At 41.1% G+C, this 19,491-nt stretch overlaps 1 protein-coding gene across 6 annotated transcripts in view; it reads right to left on the bottom strand.

The window, feature by feature from the left end:
• Window positions 1-1,501: 1,501 nt before the first annotated feature.
• The window catches only part of galnt13 (UDP-N-acetyl-alpha-D-galactosamine:polypeptide N-acetylgalactosaminyltransferase 13), a 39,380-nt gene continuing 21,390 nt past the window's right edge, over window positions 1,502-19,491 (bottom strand). For 4 of the 6 annotated variants that reach the window (XM_061692175.1, XM_061692180.1, XM_061692178.1 and 1 more), the window contains 5 exons: window positions 18,791-18,889; window positions 17,201-17,335; window positions 17,018-17,047; window positions 12,167-12,381; window positions 6,884-6,956 (listed from right to left, as the gene is read on the bottom strand). In XM_061692175.1, the coding sequence (XP_061548159.1) occupies window positions 12,196-12,381; window positions 17,018-17,047; window positions 17,201-17,335; window positions 18,791-18,889 (450 nt within the window). In that variant the 3' untranslated portion in view covers window positions 6,884-6,956; window positions 12,167-12,195. Of the gene's footprint in view, window positions 6,957-12,166; window positions 12,382-17,017; window positions 17,048-17,200; window positions 17,336-18,790; window positions 18,890-19,491 lie in introns of all 6 variants that reach the window. The other 2 variants (XM_061692177.1, XM_061692179.1) reach the window with 2 other exon arrangements.

Genomic DNA, 19,491 nt, shown 5'->3' with positions numbered 1-19,491 from the left:
GGATCTCTTTGTAGACTTGCTGGTTGATCGTCTTGCCCAAATTGAAGAGGAAAACTTGTAGGTTGCAGTTTGGGCGTGAAATATATCTTAGACACCGGTCCCGGAACGTTTAACACAACCCGTGTAAAACAATCAAATGAAACCCATGAGTATGGTTTAACAAAATGCAACTGCGCAAACTTGTTCATTGCGTGTCATTTGTATAGCATGCTAAATCAGACAGCATTCGCTCAGTGGTTTCTGTTTTCAAGGCCACAATTTGTGTGCCTAAATCGCCTGACTGAAGGATAAACCTATTTCTCAACGACACTCTTATTGGCTGATATTGGCTTCGCCCAAGCCGCAAATAAGGTGGCATTTATCAGTGGCGCAGGCTGATCTGTATCTCTTTAAAAGCATCAACTATTTGAAGTCAGTTTGACAGACGTTCACCTCGCCAGCTGTCAAACTATAAAATGAAGAGGAAAACTCCGTCATTGTTTATTTAGAACATTAGGCTGACGTTGATGTACTTCAGGTGTTAAAATTGAGTCAAAGTTATTTCGATGAGGGGCATTGAGGATCACCCTAAAAGTACCGTGACGCCTCTTCATTGAAAAGACAACTACAACGAGAGGATTCGTCTCCAATTTCTTAAACGCAAGCGGCATACATCCTAGTTGAAGCATTCCTGTTCAAATAGGAGCTCGCGCGTTATATAACCGAGAAGCGTTCAGTCACCATGGTGAGACACTATGATCATGCTCCACCTTGGCGAGAGCCCCAGTGAGCCAAACAAAGTCCAAGATAAGGCCTCCATTAGGGCTATTATTTCAAAGCATTGCACCCTTAATGGACTCCCTTGGTCCAGCCACAGACCGGCTATATCTTATCCTCCCAGGCCTAGTTAACAAGCCCGGGTTTTGCTCCCTACAGGTGTGAGGCTGTTTGAAACCGCAGCGAGTCCCAACAGAGCGCCTGTAGTGAGCAGGGTAGGCACTGATGTGTTGTCAGCTCTACAGCGGCTATTAATAGTGGCGCAGTACAGCCGCTTTGGAGAGGTTTAGCTTGTAAAGTGGAAAGGGTATTGGCGTTATGGGGGACTGATTATTATTTGACTATTTGGTGATATGCAGAAGTTTGCAGTCTATGTTCCAGGACTGTTTGCAAATGTTTGATTAAACTCTGGGAAGACAAAAACAACCTCACACTTATTTTCTTTATTTTTTTAATGCAGGACCTTCTTTTATGGCTCTGATGCTGGATCTCTGTTTTAAAGAGGCTAAAGACGCCAATCCTCGCCTTCTACCCAGCCCACATCGCACCCACTGGATTTCATAAAGAAAGCAAAGCAACAAGTTATCAGTTGACTGCGAGCTTCTCTTCGAAAATTGCACCAGGCAAGAGCCGAGCACCCGCACTAGTACCTGGAAGCTTGACCTTCCCAATGTTTTACCAACTCTGGGGTTGAGAAAAAGAAAGTTTGATATGCAGGATATCTGGAGTCAGACAGTTTGTGGAGCTGCCAAGTCAAAAGCCAGGAGAGATAATTGGTGAAAGCAAAATGGAAAATACTGCACCATTTAATCCAGATTGTCAGGCAAGGGGGTGGGAGGCAGGAGGCAGTGCATCTTGTCATCAAAAGGTACAGTAAGTGGTACTTGAAGTAGACACCATTTAATGGTCTTCCACTGTCCCTATGGTTGTACAAGGATAATCATTGTTGATGGGCAGAGGCTCCTTTCATTTACACTTTTTAAATATGTTTTAATGAAATCTTTTATTTTTCTCTAAAAAGGCAGACTGTACAATCAGGCAACATCACTTTGGGACCAGTACACTGAAACAATACAACCCAATTATAATATCACACATTTAAGCAAATTTAAAATAAATAAATAAATAAAATAAAATAAACGGGAGAGTGGTATGACAACAGTGACTGAATTTTGGTCTGTATGCCGAGCAGGCACTTAGCAGGGATTCAGTCTTTAAGCAGCATTCATTCATAAAAGATCACTGTGTTGTGAAATAGGTAATATTAATAGGTTCTAACGAAACTTACCTACAGAATAAAGAAATATTGTAAAAGGCACATTCACAGCTACTAGTAAGTGCCCAATTTGAAGATATGTTAGAATTCATTCTAAATTTCAATTGCATTTTTTTTTTCAGTTAAAGTTGTACAGACTTTGTTTCTTTCACATGTATAGCGATAATTCTTCATCTTAAATCTTCTGCTGTGCTGTAGTACTGATTTTGAGGTGATGCGAAGTCCCAAGTGGGAGTTAGAGTCCAGAACTTGAATAAGTCGGACAGAGTTTCTGTGCTTTGTTGCCATTTTGGTTTGCAACAAAGTGGAAATGAGCTCAGCAGTTAAGTCTTTCATGTCCATGGGAGAATAATGTCTGTGTCTATGAACGTGGTAGTTACAGTTACCACGATGTTTAGTATCCTGAGGGGAAAAACAGCGTCATCTATTTTGGGACACACACCACAATTACCAGAGTTGAGGCCGCTGTTTGATGAAATACGACATTTCCTTTTGTCTGAAAATAATGATGGACACCTGAACTTTTATGTTCAAGTCTTCCAATCTGTAACAAAGTACAACATCTATCACCAGTTAAAATATATCATTTTTTTTTTAACGTGTAATGTGAATTTGTACTACAGAGCCCCGGACATGACATGAGGGGAAAAAAACTATTTCGTGCGCACGAACTACTACATCGTGTAGACGAACTATAACTTTGTGCGCACGAACTACCACTTTGTGCGCACAAAATAGTTATTTTATACGTACGAAGTACTTGTTTGTGCTCACGAAATAGTTCCAGGGTGTGCGTGAAGTAACGCCGGCTCCAAACTGGACAGGAGGGTAAGCAAATTGAGCGCACCCTCTTTCGAAGTTGAAGGTTGAAGCGAGGCTAAAGCTCGTAAGCGACACAATGGACAGGGATATTGACGAGAACATGATAAGAAAATAAACTTACCCTGAAGCCATCGCATGTGTCTTGCAGTTTCGGCTGCGTCATTTGCAGCAAGTCCGTAAAAGTGTACTCGATTTGGTTACCCTCCAGTCCAGTATGGAGCCACCGTTACTTCGTGCACACAAGTACTACTTCACGCGCACAAACAATTACTTGGTGCGCACGCTGTAACTATTTTGTGCGCAGAAGTAGTTTGTGACCACAAAGTAGTAGTTTGTGCATACAAATTCGTAGCTTGTGCGCACAAACCACTAATTTGTGTGCACGAACTAGTAATTTTTTTTTCCACGTCATGTCTGGGGCTCCATAGTTTTCAGACTGACATGCTTTGCAAGATTTCTATCTCCAGGGCGCATACATTAATGACATTGTTGATGTAATAATCAAATATGTTTTGGCAGACCCTCAAAATAAGATACATGATTGCGGCAAAATGTTCAACGTTGCCAAAGGACAGCTGATTGACTGCTGACTTTTTGATTACAGTTGTGCTTTGGGGAGCTCATAAGACTCCTCTCTTCGATATGTTCCACAAAGTTTACGGTGCATCTCCTAGCAACAGCTACCTTTAAATGTCATTCAACCATTGCCATGGGAAATACTCACCCAGAGACATAATTTCCCCCAAAGTTCTGAGTTTTATTTATTTTTTCTGTCAGTTGGCTCTTACCTTTGTTTTTTGTTTTTCTTGTTCCCTTAGGAGCAAGGAGGTGCGCACCTGGGAGTTATTGGTAATCAGCTCCCAATTAGTTTGCAAGATTGTTGCTTTTGTTCCTTTGTGTGATCCGATGGGACATATTTTCATTCTGGTTCTTGTCCCATGAATTTTGGGCCTTTTCCTCCCTCTTCTTTAGTTTTTGTTATAAAGCCTTGGGATGCACCGATACCAATATCAGTATTGGTATATGTGCCGAGACTGTACGTTTGTACAACCCCAATTCCAATGAAGTTGGGACGTTGTGTTAAACATAAATAAAAACAGAATACAATGATTTGCAAATCATGATCGACCTATATTTAATTGAATACACTACAAAGACAAGATATTTAATGTGCAAACTGATAAACTGAATTGCTTTTAGCAAATAATCATTAACTTAGAATTTTATGGCTGCAACACGATCCAAAAAAGCTGGGACAGGGTCATGTTTACCACTGTGTGACATCACCTTTTGTTTTAACAACATTCAATCAACGTTTGGGAACTGAGGACACTAATTGTTGAAGCTTTGTCGGTGGAATTCTTTCCCATTCTTGCTTGATGTACAGCTTCATGTGTTCAACAGTGCGGGGTCTCCGTTGTCGTACATTACGCTTCATAATGCGCCACAGATTTTCAATGGGAGACAGGTCTGGACTGCAGGCAGGCCAGTCTAGTACCCGCACTCTTTTACTACGAAGCCATGCTGTTGTAACACGTGCAGAATGTGGTTTGGCATTGTCTTGCTGAAATAAGCAGGGGCGTCCATGAAAAAGACGTTGCTTGGATGGCAGCATATGTTTCTCCAAAACCTGTATGTCCCTTTCAGCATTAATGGTGCCGTCACAGATGTGTAAGTTACCCATGCCATTGGCACTAACTAAGCCCCATACCATCACAGATGCTGACTTTTGAACTTTGCGGAAGGTTCTTTTCCTCTTTGGCTCGGAGGACCAAAAACAATTTGAAATGTGGACTCGTCGGACCACAGAAACCTTTTCCACTTTGCATCAGTCCATCTTAGATGAGCTCGGGCCCAGAGAAGCCGGCGGCGTTTCTGGGTGTTGTTGATAAATAGTAGAGTAGTAGTTGCATAGTAGAGTTTCAAGTTGCACTTACAGGATGCAGCACCGAACTGTATTTACTGACATTGGTTTTCTGAAGTGTTCCTGAGCCCGTGTGGTGATACCCTTTACACATTGATGTCGGTTTTTGATGCGGTTTTTGGGATCGAAGGTCACGGGCATTCAATGTTGGTTTTCGGCCTTGCCGCTTACATGCAGTGATTTCTCCAGATTCTCTGAACCTTTTGATGATATTATGATGATGAAATCCCTAAATTATTTGCAATTGTATGTTGAGGAACATTGTCCTTAAACTGTTTGACTATTTCCTCACGCACTTGTTCACAAAGAGGTGAACCTCGCCCCATCTTTGCTTGTGAATGACTGAGCAATTCAGGGAAGCTCATTTTATACCCAATCATGGCACCCACCTGTTCCCAATTAGCCTGTTAAACTGTGGGATGTTCCAAACACGTGTTTGATGAGGATTCCTCAACTTTCTGTCTCTTTTGCCACCTGTCCCAGATTTTTTGGAACGTGTTGCAGCCATAAAATTCCAAGTTAATGATTATTTGCTAAAAACAATCAAGTTTATCAGTTTGAACATTAAATATCTTGTCTTTGTAGTGTACTCAATTAAATATAGGTTGAACATGATGGGCAAATCATTGTATTCTGCTTTTATTTATGTTTAACACAATGTCCCAACTTCATTGGAATTGGGATTTTACATGGACTCATAGAAATGCTCCGATACCTCGACACCGAAACCAGTTCACCAGCCTGTCATAAACATTCCTTGTAGGCGCAATGTCAGCCATGTGGAAACACTTTAACGTAAATATGGATGACAACACTTTTAGCCACTTGCAAATTATGCTTGGTGATCCTACCAGTAGCATATCCATATAATATCAAAGATTAAGGCATGTAAATCTAAGTACACACCGACCTCTACAGTGAAACTGTGAATGGCTCATTAAATCAGTAATGGATCCTTTGATCGCTTCACTGTTACTTAGATAGCTGTGGCAATTCTAGAACTAATACCTAACATGCTTCATTCAAAGTTTTTTAAAACATAGTCCAAAGTAAAGAGAAGTAAGCGATGGTGTGATTATCGCTTCAGTTGTGCTGCCACGGTTTTAGTTAGGAACTAAAATGCCTTGTCTTACAGGCTACATTAAGGGAAATTTGTTGCAAGACTGTAAGAAAAACAAACCGTTGGATATTAAAATGTAAGTACTGAGAATTTGTTCCTCTGAAAAGTGTTATATTTCAGTGAAACTTATGCAATCTTCAAGAAAACTGAGTTTTTTCATCACAATTGCAAAACGTAACGACATTATCAAGTATCGGTACTTGGTATCAGCAAGTACTGCACTGTAAGTACCATGTCTAAAAAAGTGGTATTGGTGCATCCCGAATAGAGACTGTTGGTATATTACAACAACGCTCAGTTACATCTTTGGGGTCTGACCTTGTTACAAACCTTAAAACCAAAACTGTTTTAGTTCAATATATGTATATTCACACATCAAAAATTATATAAAATATAAGATGATATATCATGAGCATATTTTTTTTTTTTTGGAATTGACATGGGTATCTGCCTTCAATAGCCCATATTCCCTGGATAATTAACAGTTTCATTTAGCTGCAAATCACTGATATGAAAGAAGGATGATTTACTTTTACAGTACATCAACAGGGATTGTGTTGTTTAAAGGGTCGTACCAGGACATCAGTGGACTCAAAGTCTTGCACACTGAAACACAGATGCTCCTTTTTGTCAATGTCCAGCAGCTAAGCAGTGGTTTTCCTAGCAGTGTTTGTACAGCTAGCTGCAGATTTAATTGCCAGTTCTGGTGCTTGTTATGTAGCCCGAAGGGCAGCATCTCTTGAACCTGAAGTGAGCTGTAAAAGGAAAATCCTCCAAAGTCCAAGATGACCAGGTGCTACAGGGTTCTCTATAAATGATGACGGAGGCAATTAGCAAAAGAGGAGTAAGGCTGGAGCCACCTGATGAAGGCGTGGAGAATCTGGACTCAGTGATAAGACGACAGAATGGCCGAGGAATCATAGACTCAGGGTCATGTTGCGGAGCAGCCATTGCTGGGAGCGGCTTCCGTTGCAGTCCCTCAAGGTCGGGACCATCTTCTCCTCCTCCAACAGCATGTCCAAACACTGGTTGCTGTTCACGTGCAGCAAGGTGAGTCTCTGGAGAAAGAAAGAAACAGCCGTGTCATCCATTCTTGCATTTTTAACCCCTTATTCTTTGCGGAGTTTGCGGGAAAGCTGGAGCCTATCCCAGCTGACTTTGGGTGAAGGCCAGACTACAGTGTTGGGGACAGAGAATTGTGAAAATCCTCAAGTAATTGACAATTGCCTATAGATTCCACAAGCACAAAGCACTTTCTTTGTATTAGACAAGGCTTTGGCCTGACTAAATGAAGCTCCTCCCCTCACTTTAACATAGTTCCTTGGCCCCAAGATGGCATCAAAGCAATATTTGAACTTTGGCCTGAGCACACAAAGAAAAGCAAATTTCTGCAAATAATGGAAGATAGGTTCCCCCCAAAACCCATAATTAGGCAAATTAGCAAATGCCGACCTTGGATTGGTCGCCAATCAATCACAGGAAAAAATAAAACAAAACGTTTTTGTTTTTTTTTCTTTTTTTTTTCTTTTTTTTCATACAGCCTATTCAAGCCAAGATGCATTAACCCCTTGTCATGGGTGCTCTTCTGTACAAACTGCACAGATAGCGAAGTGGGGGGACCAATAGCACTGTCCCATTGTGCTGGTGCCAGTACTGGTTCAGAGCTACAGCCAAAATGAGTAGTTTTTTTTATTACTGCAAAAGCACCCACTTGGATCTCTCAAAACTGGTGCCAGACTAAAAATGTTTGCTGGTCCAGAGGGAAGATTCCTTTTACATCAGAGGCTGGAGGCAGTGACCACAGGTCCCTGGCGCCAACATTCAGCCCCCTTTTTAAATGAACAAGCCAGCAAACCTTTTCCGTGTGATACTTTAGAAACAGAGATGCATATGGGGGTAGGGTTGTGCGATATGGCCAAAATATAATCACGGTATAAAATTAATCCCTTTATGGTGACTGTATACATCACAATACAAACACGAGTATAACAATGATAAAGGAAGTCATTCAGAATTTTTGAAGTGTAGCTTATACACCGCCATTGAGGCGACGATTAGTGAATTAGAGTAGCGACTCAGCACCTTTTAAGGACAGTGTTGAAAATGACAAAAATTACATTGCATTTTTTTTTTTTTTAAACCATATTGCGACGTGAAATAATACATGATCAGTGTTGGGCAAGTTCCTGTTCTACGCGAAAAATTTCAAAGTTCAGTTCATCATTCCAAAAATGAACTACTTCAGTTCATAGTTCATAATTCAAAATTTTGAACAAAGTTCACCAGTACAAAAACGAACTATGTCATTGTTGGTCATACTGGCATTTCATTTCCCCATTGTTGCCACCCATTCAGTCCACATGGTAGTTCCAGAGCAGAGCGGACGGATGAATGTTCTAGATAGACGCACATACCGCTGGCCGCACATACAGTTGGCCGCTCCTCCAGCGCTTCGTTGTCAGACGTGCTTAAAGCCATTTTTCACTCTGAGGCAGATACAATGACGTTATCAACAAGTGTTATTGCGATTGGTCGGTAGAGTCCAAATCTATACCGTATGAAAATTAGCTGGGTGAAAACAACTACACTATCAAGCACAACAAAATGCAGATATTGCCATCAAAAGCCCCATCAGTCTTGCTTTTGTTTTAGTTTAATGTGTGGCAAAAACAAAAAAAAATATTAGCATCAAAGTTAGGATTCTGCATATGTTTTGTTGTTATGTGTTGTCGTTTTCACAAAAAGCTTGTTTTCTCCACATTTTGGTCAGAAACCGTTTATGGTGAAACCAACCCACATTCTATTGTTGTTAACTAAAGAACAGAAAAAGATAGAAACAAACCTATTTTTCTGGTGAAAGAAGAGGGTCTACTCGAGGCTCTAAAAGGGGTGGCAATACAGGGATCTCCTCTTTTGAAAACGGCTAGCACTGAATCAGTTAATAAGTGGTTTATTGTTGTTTATTAAGTGAATTTAGCCTCAAACTCTTTTGACCTCAAGTGTCACATCTTCACAAGATCATGCATACAAATGGACTTGCTCCTCCTCATCCAGCCTCTCCTTTCTGCTGTATTTCTCGCACATGCACCAGAGGACGGAATAAATGCTTTTAAAATGTCCAGACAAGAAAAACAGAGCGGATGTGATGAGTCAAACCTAAGCGCAGCATGATAATGTTCTTCACGTCATCTTGAGCTCAGGGACCCACGAACAAGCTGAGCGGAGCATTTAAGTGAATTCGTAATTCACTATTTCAGTCCTCACCGGAGTAGTTTCACTTGACAGAATCACAAGCAGTGCCTCTGCTCAGGAAAACAATTTGAGCAAAAAATGCTCAATGTGGAAGACTATTTGCACATCACTGTAGTTTTGGCATTTCTGCATTAATGCAGTTTTTTTTTTTTTTTTTTTTAAGTCTCGAGTTATATTGAGTTTTTACAATCTGTACACTGGTGTAAATATCCTACAGAGTACATATTACTATGCAACATAATTGGCCCATAAAGTTGATCCTTATTCTTTCTGCAGATGTGAAGAAGTAGCATTAACACGATCAAACTGGCATTTAGGTTCTTCATTAAAGCGAGATTGTGCTTCAACTGTAGGAAGATGTTTTAAACCAATGCGGACACAGAGACACTCAAGCTATGTTTGCACTTGGGTCATAAAACACCTAGAGCCTAATTCCTTTCTGCCGAGATACAAAGAAGTGCACACACATCGTGAAGTTGGCAGTTCAGAGCTTTTCACACAGCATCTTTGTTCAAACCGAAGAACAAAGAGATCAGGTGTTGTACTACATCACACACCTGCCGAATAACCCTCTCCCCCCCTCAAAAACTAAAAAGGAGAATAGCACTTAGTAGAACGCAGATGTCTGCTTAGGTTCAAAAAATGGTGTTTGTGATTGTTGGAGACACGACATTGTGGCAAGTGCCAGTTTCTGGAATCAGTCCTCTGACATCAATGAGGCAGCAGATGCTAATGATTTATATATATTTTTGAACTAAAACAACAACAACAACAACAACAAAACTACTAAGGTTTTTGTTGGGTCTTTTGCGAGCCTGGACAGATGACTTGCATTTCCATTCATTTCGCTTTTATAGTTACGAGCATGGTCATGGAACAAATACTTGTATTTCATGGCATCACTCACTTGATCTTAATCGTGGTACCATGACATCCTTTTTGTTATGTATTTTAAATAAAGAAAGATGTAATGTATAAAAACAAACGAGAATGTCAAACAAATAAACTGATTTTATAAAGTGTAATACAGTTCCTATACGTACTGTAGTATCTGTCTATTGGATGTGTGCCTTTAAGGGGCGTGGCCTGGCAAGTGACATCAGGGACTGGAGTCGGGTCGGCCAGTTATTGTGCGTGTGAGCGTCTGTGCTTGAGTTGCGGGCTACAGCAGCTCCTTGCGAGTGTCTTGATTTTGCACTTGTGAGTTTGACTGGTTGTGACGTTCAATAAACTGCTCGACGGTGTATCGGCGACTGTGGCCCACACGCGAGGGCATCACATTACCTTCACTTCATTGGAGTGGCAGTGTGTCTGAAGCTCGCTCATAAATCAAATAAAAATTTTTTTTTAAAAACTCGGAAGTTGTGGCACTCATAAGGTAGCAATGTATTTGAACCCCCCAGCTACTGTCTGGGACAAATAGTCTGCATGTCTATGAGTGCTTTGAAAGTGACATTGCTTCCAGAATGTCAATTTTTTTTTAATGCTTTTTTTGAAGGATTTTCTCCAATAATGAGACTAGTTTGCTAGAAATGGAAATGGCTCAGGAATACTGCAGCAGATGGGGAAAAAAATCATTCTAGGTTTTAAAAAAAATGTGAGTGCCCTGTCCTTTGCTCATAATTATTTCATGTGCCCTCTCGGGTAAGAGAAAACTCTCATCTCAGCCTCCCGGCGAATCAAGCCGTGTCTTTGGCGCATGCGGCTGAATGTGTGCGCAGCTGAGACTAGTTTAATTAAATGAGGACAGGTTCTGACCATAAGCCGCAGCTGAGGAACATTATCCTCCTTCGCCCGGCAGCTCACAGGACCCGCTGAAAAAGCTTTCCGTGTGTCACGTGCGGCTTGTGTTGACTTAAGAGGTGCGCTGCTTTGAGGGCGAATAACGAAACGACCAGTTCCTTTGTCTCTCCGCGGTGACGACCAACAGTCTCATTTGTTCTAATGGCGCAGCGCTCCTGCGTGTACAAGCTCTGGCTCTGGCTATGGTACAAAGAACGAAGAGTGAAAAGCAATCCAGGCCATCAAACAGCAGGTCACTTGACGATTGCAACTCTCTGACACACACTAGCAGCAGTGGGAGATCCTTACCCAATTTACCCAGCCTGGACACAAAAACGTAGCCAGTGAAATTGCTCTTTCCATCGTTTCCCCCCCCCCCCCCCCCCCCCCTTTTTAATGGCACAACAAAACACCATTCAGACTCCCAGTACCACAGTGGGGGGTAAACAGAGCTGGATAGACACCTGGCTGGAAAGACAAAAACAGACAAATGCTGCATGTAAATGAGCAGGCAGAATGCTGCTGATAATTGGGATTTGTGGGTTTTATAACGTGTGCGTGGCGTACAGTGTGCACAGCTGCTGCGGGCCAATAGCTGAGAGTCCTGAAGGGCCAGGTCCACAAAAGGCATGGTTCAAAATGAAGGATCACTTCAAAAGAACTTGTAAACAATGGTCAGCCCCTCTCAATCAACCTCACACGCAAACAATAATGAGCTAAAAATAAACACGCTCTCCACCGTCACAGGCGTCGCTCACTCGCTGAGAGTCCAGTTGACAGCAAGTGAATTTTCAACGTTAAATATTTGTAATGGAAAACAAATGTCAAACGAGATCTAATTTAGCGTGAAAACCAACAAAGGGTATTATGGATACTATTTGTCATCGCTTGATGTGCCCCTGTCCCTGTTTACAGGCCTTCTCCCTGAAAGGTCATCGGTAAAGGCTACTTAATGCTTCCTCAAACCATCAACCTCACCAAAACAGGCTGTGCAGTGATTTGTTCTCATTACAAAGACCAACGTGAGCACAAATCAAACTATAGTGGACTCTCTGGACTCGATTGGTTTGGTGACTTAAATTGAAAATAGACAGAAAAAGAAAGGAAGAAAAACTTAAATCCAGAACCCGAACAAAAGGGAGAACGAGAACTGTAGGTCGCCAACTCAAACTAGTATTGTACTCTAACTACTAAGACAAACGACTACTGCTCTTATCTCTACAACAGTGCTCACCTCAAAAGCCCTCCAGACCAGGCTGAAGCTTAAAGAAAATAATCAGTGGGGCTGTAGTAGAGGCGCCTAGCGACCTCCACCCGTGTGTAGTTGTGCAGGATCCATGCCTGAAGGGGACTGTTGTTACAGTACTCCACAGTGGGGCCAAAGGTGCCGTCCTCGAGGCGGCTGATGGTCAGACATGACTGGGTGATAATGTGAAGAAAGGTGTGCTTCTGCGGCGAGCAAAAGGGAAGGGAAGTCACAGTGTTGTTGTTAGGAAATATTCACAGTAAATATTGAGATTGTTTGGGTTTTTTTCTTCTTTTGCATTCAGGGATAATTTAAACCCATCAATTTCAACTACAGAAAATGTTAGAATTAGGAAGAAGATTGTCGTGTCAGTTTTGGTGATAACACAAATAGCCTCATGAATAAAACAATCAACCTTTCTTTACATACAGGATGTAAAAACATGCAAATCACAATGAAACATAACTAGTGGACCAAAAATTCTAATACATTTTTTGTAGCGTTTTAATGGCTTTCTAGGCAAAGAACACAAATGTCACGGCCGTTGGACGTTCGTGTGTTATTTATGCAAATCTACTCTCTACAGGGGTTAATTGGAAGGATTGGTGTGTCATTGAAATGCTATTTTGAAATGATTGTATGCACTGAACTGTTGGATGTAAACCTGCTGTAAATAATCTTTGGAAGTCACAGACCTCAAGGGATTAGGCTACGCCTTCATATACACCAGCAGCTCTAAGGAAATATTCATTTAATGCCTCCTTACTTGGTTTTCTGGGAAAGCGCTTGATGTTAAAGAAAGAGACAGACGAGGGGTTTCGTGGCATTTAGACTGTCTAGGTCATCAACTCCTCTTGTCTGCTTGGAGACCAACGTGCTTGTGTGTGTGTTTCTCCTGAGGAGTCGAAATGTTGTCCATTAGAGCTGGTTATTGAGAAGAAGCTAATGATTCGATTGAATTTCAATTACTCAGGTTGCGGTTCAATTTCATTTTGATTCTCTGCAAATTGATCCGATTCAATATTGATTTTAATGCTTTGATTTTGATTCAGTACAAAGTAGAAATATATGGTTTGTTGTGCTAATGCAATACTTTCATTCTACCCGGCAAAGCTTACCAAAGACCTTAGTTTTGTGTAGTTGCTCTCTGTCGAATATTTTTAATACAATAACTTTGACCTTGAATTAAAGGCTCCTATAGAAGGATCATTTCACTGCCTTCGGGAGTCCAGGTGCGCTTCATGGGGGTTAGACTCCTGTTTACTTGCACACAAGTTGAAGTCGTGTCACTTGTATCTCAAGACGCCACTGTATAAATTAATAGGAACTTTTTAGCTGCGACTATAAATACCAAGATAGAGATGATGCTTCCCCCTTTACTTGCAGGCTCTTGCCAAATGAGCTCGCCATGGTCTACGCTTACAAGCGGGTCACCTCTAAGTCATTCGAAATGTCCCCCATGCACACATCCGCTCCAGGTTTGTCACTTACCGAGCGCTCAAATGCTTTGCGTCTTGGACATGGCTGAAAGCGTCTCTGCTGGGGCCTGGACCCATTTAGATGATATTAGCAGAACTTAGTCTAGCATGTTATTCAAGATGGGGGTGCGGAACCATCATGATAGTCCAGATTTGGAAGATAATGCGTCTGCTGGTGGTTGAGCAACAGCAAGAGGATGAGCGCTGAGGGGCATTCTCACCATCAAGGTGCTACTCATGATCCTTTCTCCCCTTCAACCCATTTTCACAGTCCACAAGACGGATATAGCCCCTGTGGTAGCAAGCCTAGCTTGGAATTTATTTTCATAGTTTGATAAAAACAAAAAATATGTTAAAACTCGGAAAAATACAGGTAGCGGAGGAATGTCTCCGCATATCCAAAAGCAAACCTTCTTGAACCAAATCAAATGTAAAGATTTTCTTCTTTTCTTTATCTTATTGATTAAATATTCTTCAGGGAAACATATTGGCTGAGAAATATCAATAGGCTCGTGGCAAGTTCTTTCCGTGTTGTGAGGGAAGTAGAAACAAGAATGATTTTCTCAACAATCAACTTGTAGCCTACTGTCTAAAGACAACAACATAGCAATAGGAAGTTAAAGTCAATGCAACACTGGCATGGAAACATGACTTGAAACGATTCAGATAAATCCTCACATTGCTTTAAAAAATAATATTCCAAAAATAACAACTGTTAATTTTCTCCAGGATGAATCAAAGAAATATAGTCAAATCCCGACAACTGTTTGCATTTTGTGCCAGCTCCAAAATAAAATTCTCCAACCATACTTGTCCGTCCTTCTTTATTTATATGGAAATCGTTATGCCCTCCCCATTGTGCAACAAATGTCAACGTTCTCCCAGGAATCATGCTTCTAAAAATAGTCTGCATTCTAGTGTTCAATGCTCCAAGCCAAGGAACATTTAACACTACCTTGTGCCATTTCAAAAAAGCTCTTCTACACGTGTCTGGTCTGATCAATCAAAGTCCTTGAGGGACCCTTGTGTCCCTGCTCCTATGGGATGCAAAATATCAAAGTTGTTGTGGGACTTGTGCTGTTGTTTCTTCCCCTCTCCCTGTAGATTTGATGCCTACCATAGACAATAGGTGACCGATAAATTTAAAGTAACTTTAAGTGATTGAATTGTGACCCAAGGCGAAAAGAAAGTAATGAATAGGAATAGAGAAAAGTCTGGTGGTCTTGCGAACGTGATGAGCAAATGGTTAATGGAGCCTATTGCATTCAGTGCAAGATTCTCTCCACCATTGATATCTTGTCAGTGTTGTGAGAGATAATCAGTGCTGTGGGAAATTATCCAATTTCACCTAATTTGTCAGAAAATGACCAATTAATTACAAGTATATCTTTGTTCATCTGTCTATGCCAACAACATAGTGACAAGCAGAACAATGAAATCAGCTTCCATTAAATGGCAGACGGTACAATAACCCTCTGTATCCACCTGTTCCCATTCCAACAAGAGAATAAGTCATGACCGAAATTTTACTCTATGTAAGTACAACAGGAAGGTAAAAAAAAAAAAAAAAAAAAAAACAGACATGTTACTGTCTACAATCTTTGCTCTAAACATGTCCCGGTACTTTATTAGGAAACACAAGCCATGCATCTCCTGTGTTTGAATCCTGATGTAACGCTTGCTGGAAACACGACTGTCGAGTTGCTCAAAAAAGGTAACACCAGCGAAGCAACGAGTGTCTATTGATCAAGCTTTAGAACCTACAGTGCCGCTTAAGATAAATATCAGAAAATAAACAGTGCAGTGGGAGTATATATTGGTAAAGATTTTCAGCACCTTTTCTGTGGTCGAAGATGTGCAGTGTCATCACTTCATGGCGTGCACATGGCGTGCACTTGTAATTGTGTAATAGCTGGATTAAGCGTTGGTCAATTGGGCATGCCTGCAGAGTGGGGTGCAGGCAAAAACAATGACCAATTGACCCATGCTTAATCCAGCTGTTACACAACAAAGTCACTTTTTTGTTTACATTTTGGTATGTTTTCTACATATTTGATACTACTGTATTGTCAAGTGTATACAATTAGTTAAGTAATTTTCAGAACACTACAAAGTGCAAAGTTGACCCAAAAAAAACCAAAAATAGACTTAAATTTAAGAGGGGAAAAAAAGTTGTTCTCTTGCTGTATGAAACATTTACCAAAGATGACCGTACAGTGGGTTACCTTGTACCGTCCCGACACTAGTTAGTACATTTGTGAGTAAACTGAGACAAGATCATCAATATTCATCAGTATTTATACTTTTTGTGACATTTCTGTTTGCTGGTGTGTGGGGAATTTTTTCTGTTGGGAAACACTTCTCTACATTGCTCTCAACAACCTTTTTGAAGATGTTCAAAATGCTATTCTTTAGTTTTACCTTGTGTCTGTTTCATATTCAAAATGCACGTCGCATACTTGTTTATGGTCATTGCTGAGGTCATACGTCTGTCTCCACAGACAACAACAAATAAATGGACCACAATAAGATTTAGTGCGGAGGAAGGCCTAGTGTGACAGTCTTAGAACTTTTATATTATGTCCATAACATTGAGAGATACGAGGCAATCTGTAATTACGCACAAAAAAACAAAGCAAATACCACTACAAAAACATTTTCAAAATTTTAATTATAGTCATTTTTCAGAAAAAAATGTCTCCAGTGCTTTGAAAATCAACCCATTTTGTAGTTTCATTGTTTGTGCACACACACACACACACACACACACATAAGAATTAAACACGCATTTATTAATAATGATAACTTTCTAGCTTTTCAATGATGTATGACTATTGATGCCTGCACACTGTACAGTAACATAACAAATCAGGCTTGGTGCATGTATACATAACTAAATTTATTATCTTGGCCCATACTTTAATGTAGGCTCCAATAGAGTAACCCAACGTCCTCCAATTTACGGGGCCTTAAAATGGCCAATAAACCATCACCATAAAGTTATACAAATATTATGAACAGAAAGGATATTTTTACAGCTTTCCATCATGTAAAACGTCTTTTAAAATTAAAGTCCATACTCAATTTATACCGTACTCTGTTGTAAGTATTGACGGAACTAGAATCCCGGACATATATTTAGAATTGACACACAAAGTGGCAATGCATGACGATAAACACTTCTCTTCATTCTAAAGGAGCACAGGCTTGCACTGACGGCTGATCACATAAATGATAAATGATCTAATCTAACCACCACCAACACTGCACGCAGTGCTTAAGGACAAATATGTCCCTATGTAGGAATCAAAACTAGCACGAATGGGAAAACATCATTCAAGCGATGGCTTCTACTGCTTACCTCAAAATCATATTCCCATTTGCCAACATACTGGGTGAAAGAACAGAACACACAATAGGAAAACAGCTGCGCCAGTCAAATGTGTGCTAAAATACTGACATACAGCACCACCTGGTGTTCAAATTTCCAGGAAAACACATTGTCAACCTCAAGACAATGCAGGAAAAAGATCCCATTTCTTACCTCGGCGTCGTACTGAAACATCTGATTGCCCTTCATGTGGTGACACTTGAGCATGACGACAGGCCCGTTGAGGCGCGAGACGTCCAAACAGAGGTCGTCTGTGCGTATTTCTTTGTCCGCCGTATATGAAAACACCTGAAATCAAGTCCGCGAAAAGCATCAGCATTGTCACTTTTATAGTTTATATCAATCCATCCATTTTCTTCACCGCTTATCCTCACCAGGGTTGCGGGCTGCTGGAGCCTATCCCAGCTATCCCCGGGCGAGAGGCGGGGTACACCCTGAACCGATCGCCGGCCAATCGCAGGGCACATAGAAACAAACAACCATCTGCACTCACATTAGCACCTACGGGCAATTTAGAATCCTCAATCGACCTACCACGCATGTTTTTGGGATGTGGGAGGAAACAGGCGTGCCCGGAAAAAACCCAAATATTTTTTTGCATGAAGAGCTTTCAAATGGTCACATCTCAGCTGCTGCCAATCTATGTGGAATTTCCATGTTCTCCCCATGTTTTCTCTGGGTACTACAGCTTCCTCCCACATTCCAAAAGCATGTGTGTTGGGGTCAGTGAAGTGAATATTTGTTTAAATGATTATTCGATTGGCTGGCGATCAGTTCAGGGTGTACCCTGCCTCTCGCCCGAAGATAGCTGGGATAGGCACCAGCACGCCCACGACCCTAGTGAGGATAAGCTGTACAGAAAATGGATGGATGGATGGCTTATTCTTCCAATTATCCCATTGACTAATCGAGTGATCGGATTAACATTGATTATTAAACAACATTGCATTATTAAACAACAAAATTGCATTATTATTACATTGCATTATTAAACAACAAAATGTGCACATGTGGTGCAGGTATTTTTATTATTGTCCAGTTGGGGTCACCATCCTCATGTTCCACACTGTATTATCAGTGACTTTGAGCTGTGTATGGCTTTAAAAGGCGGGGCCTGGCCTGGTGAGTGACGTGGGCGTCAGTGAATGAAGGAAGAGTTGGCTGTTGTGAGCTCATGTTAGCAGCTGGCTTTTAACTGGCTAACTGTTAGCCAGGCTGGCTGTCAATTGTGACCATCATGAATGAATGTTTACGAGGTGTTTATTTTGTTACCGTTTGTTCAATAAAGCGAATAAAAGCTCACCCGAAGCTGTAGACATATTGCACTTTATTTTCTTTTTTCTTTTTTTTTTTTTTTTATTATTGTGAAATGCTCCTAAAGTTTCGACATTCTGTCTCTCTCTCTCTTTTCCTGCTGGCTCGCCACCATCGCGCCAACTTATTTCTACACAGAGTGGTGTATGTGTCTCCAGTAACATTAGTCCATGGGGGAAAAATGAGCCCTGCGGCTTTAGTGTAATCGAATTATTTGAGTGATCAGAGTAATTGTTGCACGGAAGACTAAAGAAAATTAAGACGTGTGACATGGCCGTTTGTTTATAGGCTATGTGCCCTGAGTTTGCCAAGGATAGACTCCAACTCACCCGAATAATGAGGACAGGCGCTATAGAAAATGGATGGATGGAGTTGAAGAATTTCTGAAATGGAGTCTACTTTTTCATGCATGCAATTGTTTTTCCTCACCTGGTTTCCACCCATGCCGTGACAGTTGAAGAAGCCAACTTTCTCGTTCTCCTTTCGTCCCATGTTGTCTACGCATTGGTTGGTCTCAACATTCCTGATCTGTCCACATCAAACACAGTTAGAAATGATTGTTGACTCTTTACCCAGACAAACGGCATGGCTCAGGTATTAGAGTGGTCGTCTCCCAACCCAAAGGTTGTGAGTTCGACCCTCAGCCCTTGTGACCATGTCGAAGTGTCCTTGAGTAAGATACACAATGAGGAGAATGAGGAGAAAGTGTTTGAGTATCTTGAAAGTAGAAAAGCACGACACAAGTGAAAGCCCCTTTACCATTTACAAAAACAATTGGACATTGGCCGTTTCTTTACACAGGCTTTCCTGGCTAGTCGCAACATTTCTGGCTCCTGTCAAAACTGTCCTGGCAAATTTATCCCTCCATGAATACATTTGGAGGCAAACCACTGTCTGATTCCATTTCAGAGATGCTAAAATCATGTAGAGTGTCATCAAGGCATATTAATCCAATGTCATAATTTAAAACACAGACAGATAGTGATGTGAGGAAATCATGATGGATCCATTCAACACTGAGCTAAGGCTACGTTAACATCATATTACACACTCCGTATTGAATTCTTGCTAGGTTTTCTCATGGTCTGTCATGGTATCCATGACAAGCCGTGGGGGAAGGGGCTGCTGAA

Source organism: Phycodurus eques, chromosome 12 (genome assembly GCF_024500275.1).
Source record: "Phycodurus eques isolate BA_2022a chromosome 12, UOR_Pequ_1.1, whole genome shotgun sequence".
NCBI classification, from domain to species: Eukaryota; Metazoa; Chordata; class Actinopteri; order Syngnathiformes; family Syngnathidae; genus Phycodurus; species Phycodurus eques.
Note: the sequence above shows the minus strand (reverse complement) of the source record. Positions and strands in the feature narration are given on the sequence as shown.